General features: G+C 43.2%; 1 protein-coding gene across 1 annotated transcript; it reads left to right on the top strand.

Moving 5' to 3' along the window:
• Positions 1-10414: 10414 nt before the first annotated feature.
• On the top strand, positions 10415-11458 carry LOC100629685 (uncharacterized). The gene has a single exon (XM_070238275.1). It carries the CDS (start codon positions 10415-10417, stop codon positions 11456-11458), a length of 1044 nt encoding a protein of 347 aa, XP_070094376.1.
• The last annotated feature ends 1573 nt before the right edge of the window (positions 11459-13031 follow it).

Raw genomic sequence — 13031 nt, 5'->3', positions numbered from 1 at the left:
ACAGTGTAATCTAAGTTATTGCAGTCTATCTTCAAATAATATTATACTACCTCATGAACAGTATAAGAACTTTAAAATAGTCTTTTTCCAGTTCCCTTTTACCCATTTTATTCTTGTTGTCTTATTTTTTACTTTTAGATATGTGATAATTCCCATAATATTTGGTTGATATTTTTTAAAGCTGTTTATCTTAAAAGAGTTAAAAATATGCACATATACACATACTTTGCCATGGACTTTGCATTTTCCTGAAGATTTAGGGTTAAATCTGTTATCACTTTCTTTCAGCCTGAAGAACTTTTAACATTTCTTGTGGCGCAGGTCTGCTGGAGACTAATTCTCTCTGCTGTTGTCACTCTGAAAATGTCTTTATTTCACCTTCCTTTTTAAATGATATTTTCTCCTGATGTAGAATTCTAGGCTGAGTGTTTTTGTTTTTCATTTATCACTTTAAAGATGTTGTTGCATCGTCCTGTGTCCTTCGTTGTTTCAGGTGACATGTTGGCTATTATTTATATGGATTTTACCTTGTATATAATGTGTCTTCTTCTTCTTCTTTTTGAACTCTGCTTAAAAGCAGAAAATCTACTGTAAAGGTTACTACTGGGTCTGGCCCTGTGGCCTAGTGGTTAGGTTTGGCGTGCTCTGCTTTGGCAGCCCCGGGTTCAGTTTTGGGCGTGGACCTACACCACTTGTTGGCAGCTATGCTCTGGCAGCAACCCAAATACCAAATGGAGGATGATTGGCACAGATGTTAGCTCAGGGTGACTCTTCCTCAAGCAAAAAAAAAATGAGGAAGGTGGGCAACAGATATTAGCTCAGAGTGAATCTTCCTCAGCAAAAGACCCCCAAAAAACAAAAAGTTACTGCTTATCTTTATTTTTTTTCAGCAGTCTGAATACTGTGATTGAATATGTGTGATGTTTATGTTTATCCTGCTTGGGATCATGGAGCTTAAAAGTTCTGTGGATTGATACCGTTCATCAATTTTGGAAAGTTTTCAACTATGATCTTGTCAAATACATCTTCAATCAGTTGTTCTGTCATATATATTAAACCACGAAGTTTTTGTGTGGTTTGAGATACAACCAAAGGGAACTGAAACAGATATTGGTACCCAGGAATGGGATGCTGTTTCAATAAACACCTGAAATATGTAGCACTATTTTAAGAGCTGGTTGGTAGTGGGAGGTTGGAAAAATGGTGAGGAAACTGTTATAGAATACTAAAAAATGGTGATCCATTTGATGAAATGGTCATTTGAGGTATCTTGGAAGACAGACAATGTACTTAAAGCTTGGATTTGGGCAAGGAGATCTCCCAGTGAAATTTTGAAAACATCGTCTGCTTCTATTTAACTGCATATAAGGTAGTACAAGAAAGGAAGAATCAAAAGAATTGACGAGAATGCAAGCAGAATTTATAGGAAAAATTGGGAGACTAAGACTTACTGGATTGGAAAATAAAATTGTTTCTCATCTCCAGCTTCTGCAGTCAGTGACAGATTCTCAGAGTAAGATAATGTTGAGGGGGGTAAACATCAGACTTGGGGTGCTGCCAATAAGTGTTGGCCTCAGAGTAAATTCCAAGTCAAGAAAGTGGCTGTATGACCTTTTGTTGACTTCTGAACGAATTAGGGTGATACCGAATATATCTTCTCTGCTGTACACAAGGGTTTGTGGGAATCTTAAGGTCGTGATCCACAGCAGTCTGATATAGCAATCCTTCCAAAGTCTAGAGATAGGGAGACACCTAGAAGAATTGTTCTCAAAGAATGGCTTTGGCTACAGGGAGTAAAATGAATGAAATACATTGGAAACCCACAAAATTTTTGAGAAGACTGTATGAGCAGGAGTGCCATTTGCCTGGACTAAAAGGGATTGAGCAGTACAGAGGTTAAAAGGCTTCTGGGCCCCTAACTTTCTCTATCCAGGAAGCAGGCTAAATTTTTTCTCTCAAAGAGCGTGTTTTCTAGTGAGCTCTCTAGAAGTGGTCAACGAGGATGATAGAAAGGAAGGACATCCTAGAGAGTGGAGCCAAGATCCAGGATAACAGTGAACTAGGAAGCCACTTTCAGGGAATACAACCAGGGTCAAACCAAGGAATATTTACTGCTCCTAAAGTGGAGGGACCTGGAAACATTTTCCCAGCAGGATTTCAGACTTGCTGTCTATCAATGACTGTTACGTGCTTCTCATTTCCCCCCTTTTTGAACTGGAGTGTCTGTTACGATTATCCTGTCCTTGCTTCACAACTGTATGCTGTTTTTGTGAGGGCGGTACATTGCCTTCTTCATTCATAGGTTTCTGGACCAAGAGGACTTGGACCCACATCTATCACATGGAATTCCAACCTGATATTGTGTTTGAGAAAACTTTTGAGGGTCCTGGGCTGGGAATGAGCATACTTTTCAGATGGATGAGCATGAATAATTCTTGCCTGATGGTGGAATTGTTGGTGGATTGTATTAGTGACTACAGTCCTTCACTCCTCCCTGTGTTCATGCCCTTTGTCATGGAAAACTTGCAGTACCCTCCCACTCTGACTCTGGCTTTGGTCATGTGACTTTCATAAATGTGGTGGAAATGCCAGCCTGCCACTTCTGAGCTTAGCTTTTTAAAGATTTTGCTTAACGCACTTGCACTCTTTCATCGCTGCCGTCACCATGACAAGGTCATTCCCAACTTGGTTCACTGCTCCCAGGAGAAGGATGAAGTTACACCGAGCAGAGCCAAACCACATGAATGAGTGAGAAGTCCAGCCAACATCTTCCACGTTTAGCCTGGATCAGCAGAACCCCTCAGAAGTGTGAAAAATACGTTTGTTGTGTATCGTTGAGACTTTGTGGTTGATTGATATACAGCAATTTTGTAGCAAAAGCCAACTGATAAAAGGAGTGTCCTGAGAGTTTAGAACAGTCTTTTCGTAAATTCTGAGAAACAAACCAATTGTAATTCTCCAGGCACATGCAGTGCACATCTAGCAATTTTGTGCATTTGGAAAACAATCTCCCTTCCCTAATATTTTTTCCTGTTGATTTGCTGCAGGGCTTGAAATTCTACCATTTGGTCTAAGGCACTGCCTTCCTGTAGTCTTCTGTTAAAATAAAAACGCCCCATGGAGGGGCCGGCCCGGTGGTGCAGTGGTTAAGTGCACACATTCTGCTTCGGCAGCCCGTGGTTCCCCAGTTCAGATCCCAGATGCGAACATGGCAACACTTGGCAAGCCTTGCTGTGGTAGGCATCCCACATATAAAGTAGAGGAAGATGGGCATGGATGTTAGCTCAGGGCCAGTCTTCCTCAGCAAAAAGAGGAGGATTGGCAGCAGATTTTAACTCAGGGCTAATCTTCCTCAAAAAAAAAAAAAAAAAGAAAAGCCCCATGGAAAGAGTAACATATTAAGCCATTATCAGCAACTATTACACATCCATTTATCAGATAACCCAGCTGAAAGAAACAGTATACAGAGTTGGCTTGTGAGCAAGTGGACATGCCAGGAGGAGTTGGGCACAGTGTGGAGAGGTGGGCAGAAGCTGAAAATGAATATTGTGACTTCACAGTTTTTTCTTAAGGTCTACCCTATCGCAGGAGTTAATTTAATGAATCAAATAATATTATATATAATTAGAGATACATAATATAAGACATCACGTATATATAATTATATATATAAAATGTCATTTAGTGTAACTCTTTCATTTTATAGACAGTGAAACTGAATCCAGTGACTTGGAAACACTGGTAAGAGACAAGCAAACTCCTGAGGCACTGGCAAGCATGTTTCAGCAGTGGTGTGCATTTCAAAACAGCAGTTTTTCCCCCAGTTCTTCAAGATATGGCTATAACAGATTTGTAGTGTCTATTTTTTTGCTTACTGAATTTTACTCTTCTGTTATTTTCTTGGGCACTGCCATTGTTTTCTTTCTTAACTGTTCAAAAGCCTATTAGCTGGGGTGTCGTCTACTTCACCAGCTCAGATCAGAAATGACGTTGTACTCAGGTTGCTGATGGTGAGGGACATGAGGTGCTCTGACTGGGCCTGCCTCACTTGGTCAGTCAGAGGAGATGTCTTGAGAACTGTCTTCCTTCTGGCATGGGTCCACTGCCTGGACGCCTTCTGCCATTTTTGGCCAAAGATCAGGTTAAGGGTGTTCACTGTAGTTTCCTAGGCTGCTTATGAGGGTATCTTTCAGCCTCTCTGAGCAGAGGCAAATGACTGAGCTGTGTATAAAACAAGAATCACAAATATTGACAAAACAGGTAGTTTTTCTTCCCTCAACAAATTCTGTTCTATTTTCTGCCTAAATTAATATTAAGGAATAATTGAATCTTACCCACACTGACTTTTCAGCCATCAGCTGGTGAAGTCCCTTTCTTTGAACAATTCGTACATCAGAGCAGTGGGGATCGCATCCTTAAGCCCCATGGGCATGACCTTAAGATTATTCCCTTGGTGGCCAATTGACTTTCCCCCCCTTTCTAAAGCCAACATGATGTAAAATGATGTTAAATGAAAACATTTACTTTCTCATTTGGGCAGAGAGAGAGGCTTAATTGTTTCATGAAGAGAATAATTACAGGGTAGCAAACATGCAAAACTTCATGTGATATTAGACAGAGGAAGATGAAGGAGGGAAGCACTGCTCGTATTTTTGTTTCCTCCATTTCTCTTAACGTGGCCGGCAGGCCAGCCCAGACCACGTGGCGCTGTGCTCTCCTACTGAATGCTTTTCACGTCTAGGTGTTCCCAGATAAAGGAAGCTTCATCATACAGCAATGGTCATGGTCTCAGCTGGCTGGAACAGATTGTCTAAAGACTCCCTGAAACATCACCGTTCCATGCTATCTCTATAATCTAATTCAATTTAGCTTAACAAGCATTTCTTGTCCACTGTTTGAGTCCAATACTTGGCTAGTGCAGGATGAGCAATAGCAGCCTTGACATAACTTAATAGTCAGGAGTAAGGTTAATGGTGTTACATAGGAAGTATCATGTATTTTTTGCAGAATTAGAGAATTCGTTTTCAGTTGGACCCCAATTGGGCTGTAACTGCCCCGTAAAGTCCTGACACGCCAAAGAACACGGAGAGAGTGGCATTGAGTTTAAAGAACTGCAACTTCAGACAGACAAACACTTGTCATTACTAGACTTGCAAGTGAAGTAAGCAGGTCACGTTTACAGGGAATAACAGGGGAAGAAAAAATACTTATAGGGACTCTAAAGAGAACTTTATGTATCTGTGTGTTCAAAGACTAAGAATTATGTACAAAGAATTACAGGGAAACTGAAACAGGAAAATGCCCTCCTCACACCAAACATCATCGGAAAAGACTTAGAAACACAGAAAGTGATAAGAAGAATAAGGCACGGGGACAACAAGCTGGACCTGAGCAGAGACACAGATCACAGAGATCATTATTGGATCCATCATGAGGAGGCACTTGAAATTGATGTCCTATTCGTTATCGTCATCGTCATCATCATCATCACCATATTGACTTAATCAGTACTTACCGTGACTCAAGCTCTGTGTTAAGTGATTTATGTGTTTTAGTTTACCTAATTTTCCAAAGAACTCTGTGAGATAGGTCCTCTTATGCTGACTTTACAGATGAGGAAACTCGGAGGTGAGTTACTTTTCCCAAGATCACATAGCTGGTATGTAGTGGAGTCATCACCCAACTAGGTTGTTCTGCCTTAAGATCTTAATCATCACACCACATGGGCTTACCCAATAAATACTATATACAGTTTCCATTTCACTGTTTGGACTCATCCTTCCCAATAAATCTGTTTGTCATCTTCTGTTTCAGAATTAAATATGCCATCCAGGTATATTTATGTAAGATACTCTTAATGAAGGGACACTTTCTACCCATTGCACTCAGAATTCCAGTAACTAGAGTTGATATAAACAGACTTTTTTTATGGAATGGTCTGTTTCCAAGGCTTAATTCTTTCTGGATATACTGCTATTATAGTCTTTATTACAATAATTTGAAGCCCCTTTCCACTCAAAAAAGAAACTACTAAGGCAAGCTTGTAAAATCAATCACAAAGGCATCTCTTCTGTTGAAGCAATAGAAATGGCCTTTTTTTTTTTTTTTTTTTTTTGCTGAGGAAGATTCACCCTGAGCTAACATCTGTTGCCAACCTTTCTCTTTTTTTGCTTGAGGAAGATTAGTCCTGAGCTAAGATCTGTGACAATCTTCCTCTAATTTGCATGTGGATCGCTGCCACAGCATGACTGGTAAGTGGTGTAGGTCTGTGCCTGGGATCCAAACCTGCAAACCTAGGCCGCTGAAGCAGAGGGCACCAAACCTAACCACTATGCCACGGGGCCTGCCCCTAGAAGTATCTTTTAAGGTGAGAATGCATTGAAAATCTTCAACACTTTTTCTTTACTGCTTCTTTTTTGGCTGGTTGGAATCATCATTACCATGTTCCGGGTTTTCTAGAAAGAACTACCTTGTATTAAACCATCTTGATAGCAGGGTTCTTGCTGCATCAGCAATGACAACCTGCCAGATGGTTCTGTTCTGTGTAGAATGCTGTTGCCAGCTTTTTTTTTAATCATCATTTTCTTCTAGAGATTTTTCTTTCTCTGAATAAAAAACATAAATCCTTTCCATTTGTTTTGTTGGCGTGATTATGAGTATGGTTTTGAATATATCATTTATATATGATTTTAGTAGGGTGATTATTTTTGGATCTTCATGTTAGAACTAGCAAATCCTGTCTGATAATCTAGGTCTTCTGGTTATTTCCCACCCCTTTCCCCTGCCTTTTTGTAATCTTACATGTTTCAGCCAAAAAACTTCCAAAAATGTTCTTTTCACAGCATATTTTCCCTTTTGAATTTTAGCTTCCACTGAAGGTTCAGGGACAAAACGATCCACTTTTCTCTCTTTGTATTTTGTAAAAATGATGAAACTGCCTCTTCTTTACTTTGCCTGTCTAACTTTTCTCGTCTAGAATTTATCGTGTAGAAACAGATAGGTGTCACTGCTTTTCCCTTAGGTAAGATTCAGAATATTCTTCATTATTTTGAGGGATAAAGGAGAGAAAGAAAAAGGGATATGCATATCAGTGGAATTTGAAATGAATAGAAGCAATTGTTATCTGTGGGTGAAGCTAACTGTAGCCTTCCCAGAGGCAAGAGTTAAGTCTGTCCCATTTAACACCAATGACTCTATAATGTTTTATACTGTTTTACATGCAGATATGGATGTGCACTTTTTTTTTAATACAGTTTGGATAATTTACTCTTAGCGTCTTCTCTTTTCTCAGATTGTCTTTCTCTCTAGAATACAGTTCTGCCCACCCAAGGGCCATCTCACAATAGTAGGAATATATTTGGGGAATAACTAACTGCGCTGCTCTAGCCAAAGTTCTTTGCCTTTGAGATTTTGACAAAACTCAAAAGACATTTGCCAAAGGATGGACGAACCTCACTGAAACAGAGTACCTATAGATATTTCATGCAAATTATGACTGAGGACTGCTGTGCCATCAGTGACCATCATCTTCCCATCTCTCCCTCTCACTCTTCCTTAGACCACAGGCTCTCGACTGTCTGCCTCTTTCTCTATGTCGCTCCAATCTCTTTTTCTGCAGATTAATGTTTTCTATTTACGCATCTGTCTGCAGCCAAACGGCGAGCTCAGTCAGAGTCACATGGCTCTTGAGTTCAATTACATTCTACCCACTGAGTATAGTTGGGATATCTCTTAATTTAAATTCTTGAGGAAGTATTTTGACTTAGCACTGGCTAGACAATGGATGACCTGGTCTTGGATCTAGTGCCTACTATTGATCCAGTCAATCATAACAATCCTACAATGGATAACATGTGTACTTTAGACTGCTTTGGGGTTAAGGACAGAGCAAGCCCATTTACAGACTAGACAAAGTAACGGGGACTGTGACTGGCTAAGAAGATGAGTGGTTTTGAGAAGACCTATTTTTTTCAGACCAAATCACCCTTCTTGTTTAATTGATAAATAAAGTCAGCTGTGTGCATTAAGAAAAATACCTCATCGTATCTTTAACCTACTGGACTGACATTCCAGGCCCTTTCAGTTTCATCAAAAGCAGTTGTCTAGGATTCAATTTGCTTCCTCCCAATTTTATTGTTGGCTTTTTTATGCCTGGCTCCTGGCCCTCATGTTTCTTTCATATAGATATGGCTGCAACCCTCGTTGGCTCCAAGGCAGACCTGTTGGCTTTTCTGGATCCTTGGCATTTCCCAGCACTGCCCCCTGACTCTTTCTTCTTCTAGTGCCTCAGGGAGCCCATCCCACTTTAACTCAGATTTGCAGACCCCCACTCCAGTACTAGATTATATAGGTTAGTATTTGGACCCCCTTTGAGGTGTTGTTTGAATGTTTAACCTACTTATGTGGTTCTCCAGTTTCTTTCTAAGAAGCGTAGATGGAAACATTTTACTGGCAGAGCAGTTAGTTTCTTATAACTTTGTTGGTTATGTCTCTAAAGCAGGAGACATGCATGAAAACTAAATTAGTACTTAGATAGGCAGGAAGCAGGTAGGATGATTATGGTGAGAAATCTAGGTCAGCAAAGTCATCTCCTTGGAAGGGCATCCTAACCAGGAGGACATCTTTCCAGGCTAGAGATATTAGTTAATTGCACTTATAAATTCCTCGTGTTCAGATTTTTGACATTTTATCTTGGCTACCTTTGAGGCCTACATTAGACTTTTATAGGAGGTGCAGAGAAATCACTCACTTCAAAATTATATTGCAGTCTTCTTGATAAATTCACCATTGGTCTTTCTATCCAAGGAGGAGATTTAATAATAAATCTGAGTCTCTTAACAGCAATATCAAAGCGCTGACGCTCTTCCTGTCCTGCCCAAGATCTATGCCCTGACGCGGGATATTGTGTCACATCCTAATACCAGCACACTGAGCAGTTATTCAGTTTCTACAGCAGCCTGAATGCACCACTTTATGAACCTTCAAAGTCAGAGTTACGAGCAGAATTGCTTAAGGAAGTTTGAGCATTCCGCCATCCCACACAAAATGATTTAAACCAAAGCCAGAGGGCAAAATTTGGGGACTGAGGTGAGCAATGATGAGGCATCCTCAACATTCCTCAGGTTGTCTTTTTCTACCTGCACTCAAGGAACTTGGCTAGACCCTGGTGGGCCAAGGATGGGGAGGACCACGTAGTTAAGTTGCTACGTCGCTTTTGGTGAGCTGCTTGGTCTCTCTGGAGCTCCATTTCCTCAGGAAAACTCAAGTGTTGGGTGAGATTACTGGTTCTGAGCTCAGGCAGTGGGTTGCTTGGGTATACTGTGATTGGTTGCAAAGTGTATCATAGGTAATTTGTTACAGATTACACTGAAAATAGTAAGGTTTGGGAAACAATTTTATTTTATTTTATTTTTTTTTAAAGATTGGCACCTGAGCTAACATCTGCTGCCAATCTTCCTTTTTTTTTTCTTCTTCTCCCTGAAGCCCCCCAGTACATAGTTGTATGTTCTAGTTATGAGTCCTTCTGTTTGTGCTATGTGGGACGGTGCCTCAACATGGCCTGATGAGCGGTGCCACTATCCGCACCCAGGATCTGAACCAGCGAAACCCTGAGCCACCGAAGCGGAGCGTGTGAACTTAACCACTTGGCCATGGGGCCGGCCCCCAATTTTATTTTTAAAGAGTGAAATCAAGGCTGTTCCTATAATATTATCCCTCTCATTTGCTTACATCAAGGTATGTTTTCATGAGTAAAACACTAGAAAGGTATGTTAATTTCCTAGGACTGCCGTAACAAAGCATCACAAACTGAGTGGCTTACAACAACAGAAATTTATTGTCTCACAGTTCTGGAGGCCAGACATCCAAAACCAAGGTGTTGGCAGGGTCACGCTCCCTCTGAAACCTCTAGTCTGCCACTTGGTGAATCATGAATCCTAAATAGCATCAGCAACATCAACAGCCAGGGGGAGCAGTCCAGGTGCTTGAGAACAACCAGCCAATGTGGGTATTTGCTTTTATGGAGACCCAGATATCTCTTGAAAAATCAGTAAAACAGTCTAGATAGTCAAGGACATTGTCTCTTCTGACTTCTGGATTATTTTGTGGGGGTCTTTCCTTTGGCTTTTGGGGCCCAACTCTCATAGAGCTGTTTAGACAACCTTACTGAAGTGATCCCGGGAAACGGATCTATCTCAACCGAAAGTTTTCCAGAGAGGACATTTTCTGTAGGATCCATTCCAATTCGAGACACTCCCACTCTCAGTAGTTTTTGTCCTGAATTTAGTATCTAATATGGTAGACTTGATGGGTTTTTCTCTGTTTGTGCTTAGAGGAAATAGTGAACTGTATTTCAAAGCCTTTAAGAAATGTGGAGGAATTACCTAATTTTATTGCAAATGCTCAACTAAATGCAATGCAGATTTTTCGCCGAGAGCTGCTGTGGGGCAGGTCGCGATCGTGGGCAGGGAACCGAGTGAACCAGGGTCTGGGCAGTGCCGGGCCAGGGAGCACAGGCCGGGGCTTCTCCGAAGACCAGGCACAGTCAACGAGCGTCTGCCACGGAAACCAGAGGTCGGGCCAGCGGGAATGGTGGCTCCGAGGTCGTGACCCATCTTCTCTCCCCCAGACCCTTTCCCGAGACTTCGCTGCACGGCTGTTCCCTGAACGAGCATGGTGGCCGACAGTTGAGAGTTTTCGCTGGACTCAGCCCAGCAGAAAGATGCAGCCCTCGCTCCTGGCTGGCCGCTGCCCCTCCGCCTTGGTGGCCTCCTTGTTCGGTTCCGGCAGCCCTCAGCCGATGGCCTCTCACAGATCAGCAGCAAGCCTGTCTACCAGCAGCAGTGTGGCCGCCAGCAACAAGCTCATGATGTCCAGCAACCAGATCGCCACGGTCATCAATGTCTCGGTGGAGGCAGAGAACACCTTATACAAGGACATCCAGTACGTGCAGGTACCTGTGGCCAAGGCACCCATCACCGGCCTTTGCGACTTCCCGGGCCCTATGGCTGAGCGCACCCACCGTGTGGAGGTGAGCCTGTGGCTCTGCCTTGCCACCTCTGGAAACACCAGCCACCACCCTGCTGGATACCCATGCCTGGGCGAAGCCGTGCCAGCCACCATCTTGCCCAGCAACGGCTTTCGGGAGCAGCTCATCCACTACGAATCCCAGCTGTTTGGCAAGCACACTGCGCACATAGTCAACTCCCTGATGGGCGTGATCCCTGACGTCTATGAGAAGGAGGTCTGTTTGACGGCAGCCAAGCAAGGAGCCATCCTGACCAGTCCCGGCTCCGGCGCTGGGAGGCGCGGATCGGCCGTTGACGCTACACCAAGATCTGAACCTGAACATTCTATTTTAGTTGATAACAGAAAATCAGATGATGGCTTTTATAAGGGCAAGAAGAAAGGGAGGGTGGCTGCAGGTTTTAACCTTATAATCCGTATCTTTGAAGAATAAAGCTCACTAAATCTAAGATGGTGAAAATAAGTTTCCTACCCTGGGAGTGCCAGGGCACAACCGCTGGGGCCTGGCCAGAAAGGAGGTGAGGCAGGTGGTGCCCACTCAGATGGACGTGCCAGCAGCGCTCAGTGCCTGTGGCAGGCCTGGAATCCCACAGCTCTCCCCCAGGCCGACTACCCAGGAGCACCTCAGCCAGAATCTCACCTCATTCTTTAGAACCCAAAGCCAGAGCTTTAGGCCTCATGGCACCTCCCATACCTCTCACAGTAAGTGTAAACCTACTGGATAAGTGGCTTTCAAGTGGTGCTCCTGGGGCCTTGGGCGCTTCAGGCCACCCTTACCCCCACCTTCAACCAGAGTGGCCCAACCCTGGGTTTCTAGATTGGATTTAGGCATAAGATAGTTTATGAAGAAAATATTTCATTATATAAAAATAAAAAAAAATTTTTTTGAGTGCTGTGCCAAATGGCAAGGTCTCAAGGTGCCTTTGGTGACCTCCCACCAGCCTTTGATGAAAAGTGGCCTTAGTCTCTTTCTCTGGAGCACATGCTGAGAGAGCAGGCCTGATGTCAGGCCTCAAGATTTCCTCTTACAGGCCTTGGCTCGGAAGGTTGGAGCTGTGAGCTGTCACCTCTGTCACCTCCCCTCATGGGACCTGGGACCTCTTGGAGGTTCAGTTTCCTCACGAGTCCAAGCAATGGCAGCCCTTCTCTCATGGGGTCATTGTGAGGGTTGAACAATCACTAGCAGCCTGCCCGGCACATGGTGCATGCTTAGAGTTAAGGGTGGCTCTTGTTATGAATGACGCTCTTGTGCGCTGCTGGTCTGTGGTCAGCACTCATCCTCACGACAGCCTTTTCCCCATCCGTGCACAGCTCTTTATTGTTTACAAAGCATTCTTCCGAAAAATCATCCTGTAAGGGGGAAAAATGTTTAAGGTCCTATTGTACCCTCTGGCAGGGCAAGCCTAGACTTAGCCTTTTTAGAGTTCCCATTGTGTTAATCCATGTGTGTCCAAGGGTTGTGAAGCAAGGAGCATGATTCCAGCTCCACCTTAAATGTCTTGTTTAGCATCACTGACCATTGGAATCAGTCCATCAGTCTGGATATCCACCAAGAGCCAGGGGGACACTTGCCCGAGGGACAAACGAGTTGGCCCCATGACTAGGGCCTGGAATCTTGAATTGTTCAAACTCCCCAGGTACCTGGGGGTGTCGCTTAGGACCAGCTGCTTTAATTGAGACAAACAATATATGAGGAAAACAAAGGCACAACTGCTCCTGTTGACGCAGAGCTGGGGGTCCAGAGCCCAGCGGAGGTTGAATGTTCTTTCTCTCCAAACATGCCCCTGCCCCACTTCCAGAAAGCGAGTGCCCAGGGATGCACCTGCGGAGAAAAATGAATGAAAAATCACTGCTCTGGACTGAGCTTGTTTTACAGGTGGAAAAATAGGCCCACAGAATACCAGGACCGGTGTGGCAGAGCCCCAAAGCAATGTTTCTGGCAGAAACCCAGATGAAAGTTTCTTTTAAAGCACTTTTTAAGAGAAATTTATTTGGAGATATATCTA

This window comes from Equus caballus, chromosome 1, assembly GCF_041296265.1.
Source record: "Equus caballus isolate H_3958 breed thoroughbred chromosome 1, TB-T2T, whole genome shotgun sequence".
Taxonomy (NCBI): Eukaryota; Metazoa; Chordata; class Mammalia; order Perissodactyla; family Equidae; genus Equus; species Equus caballus.
This window is presented reverse-complemented; position numbering and strand designations above follow the sequence as displayed.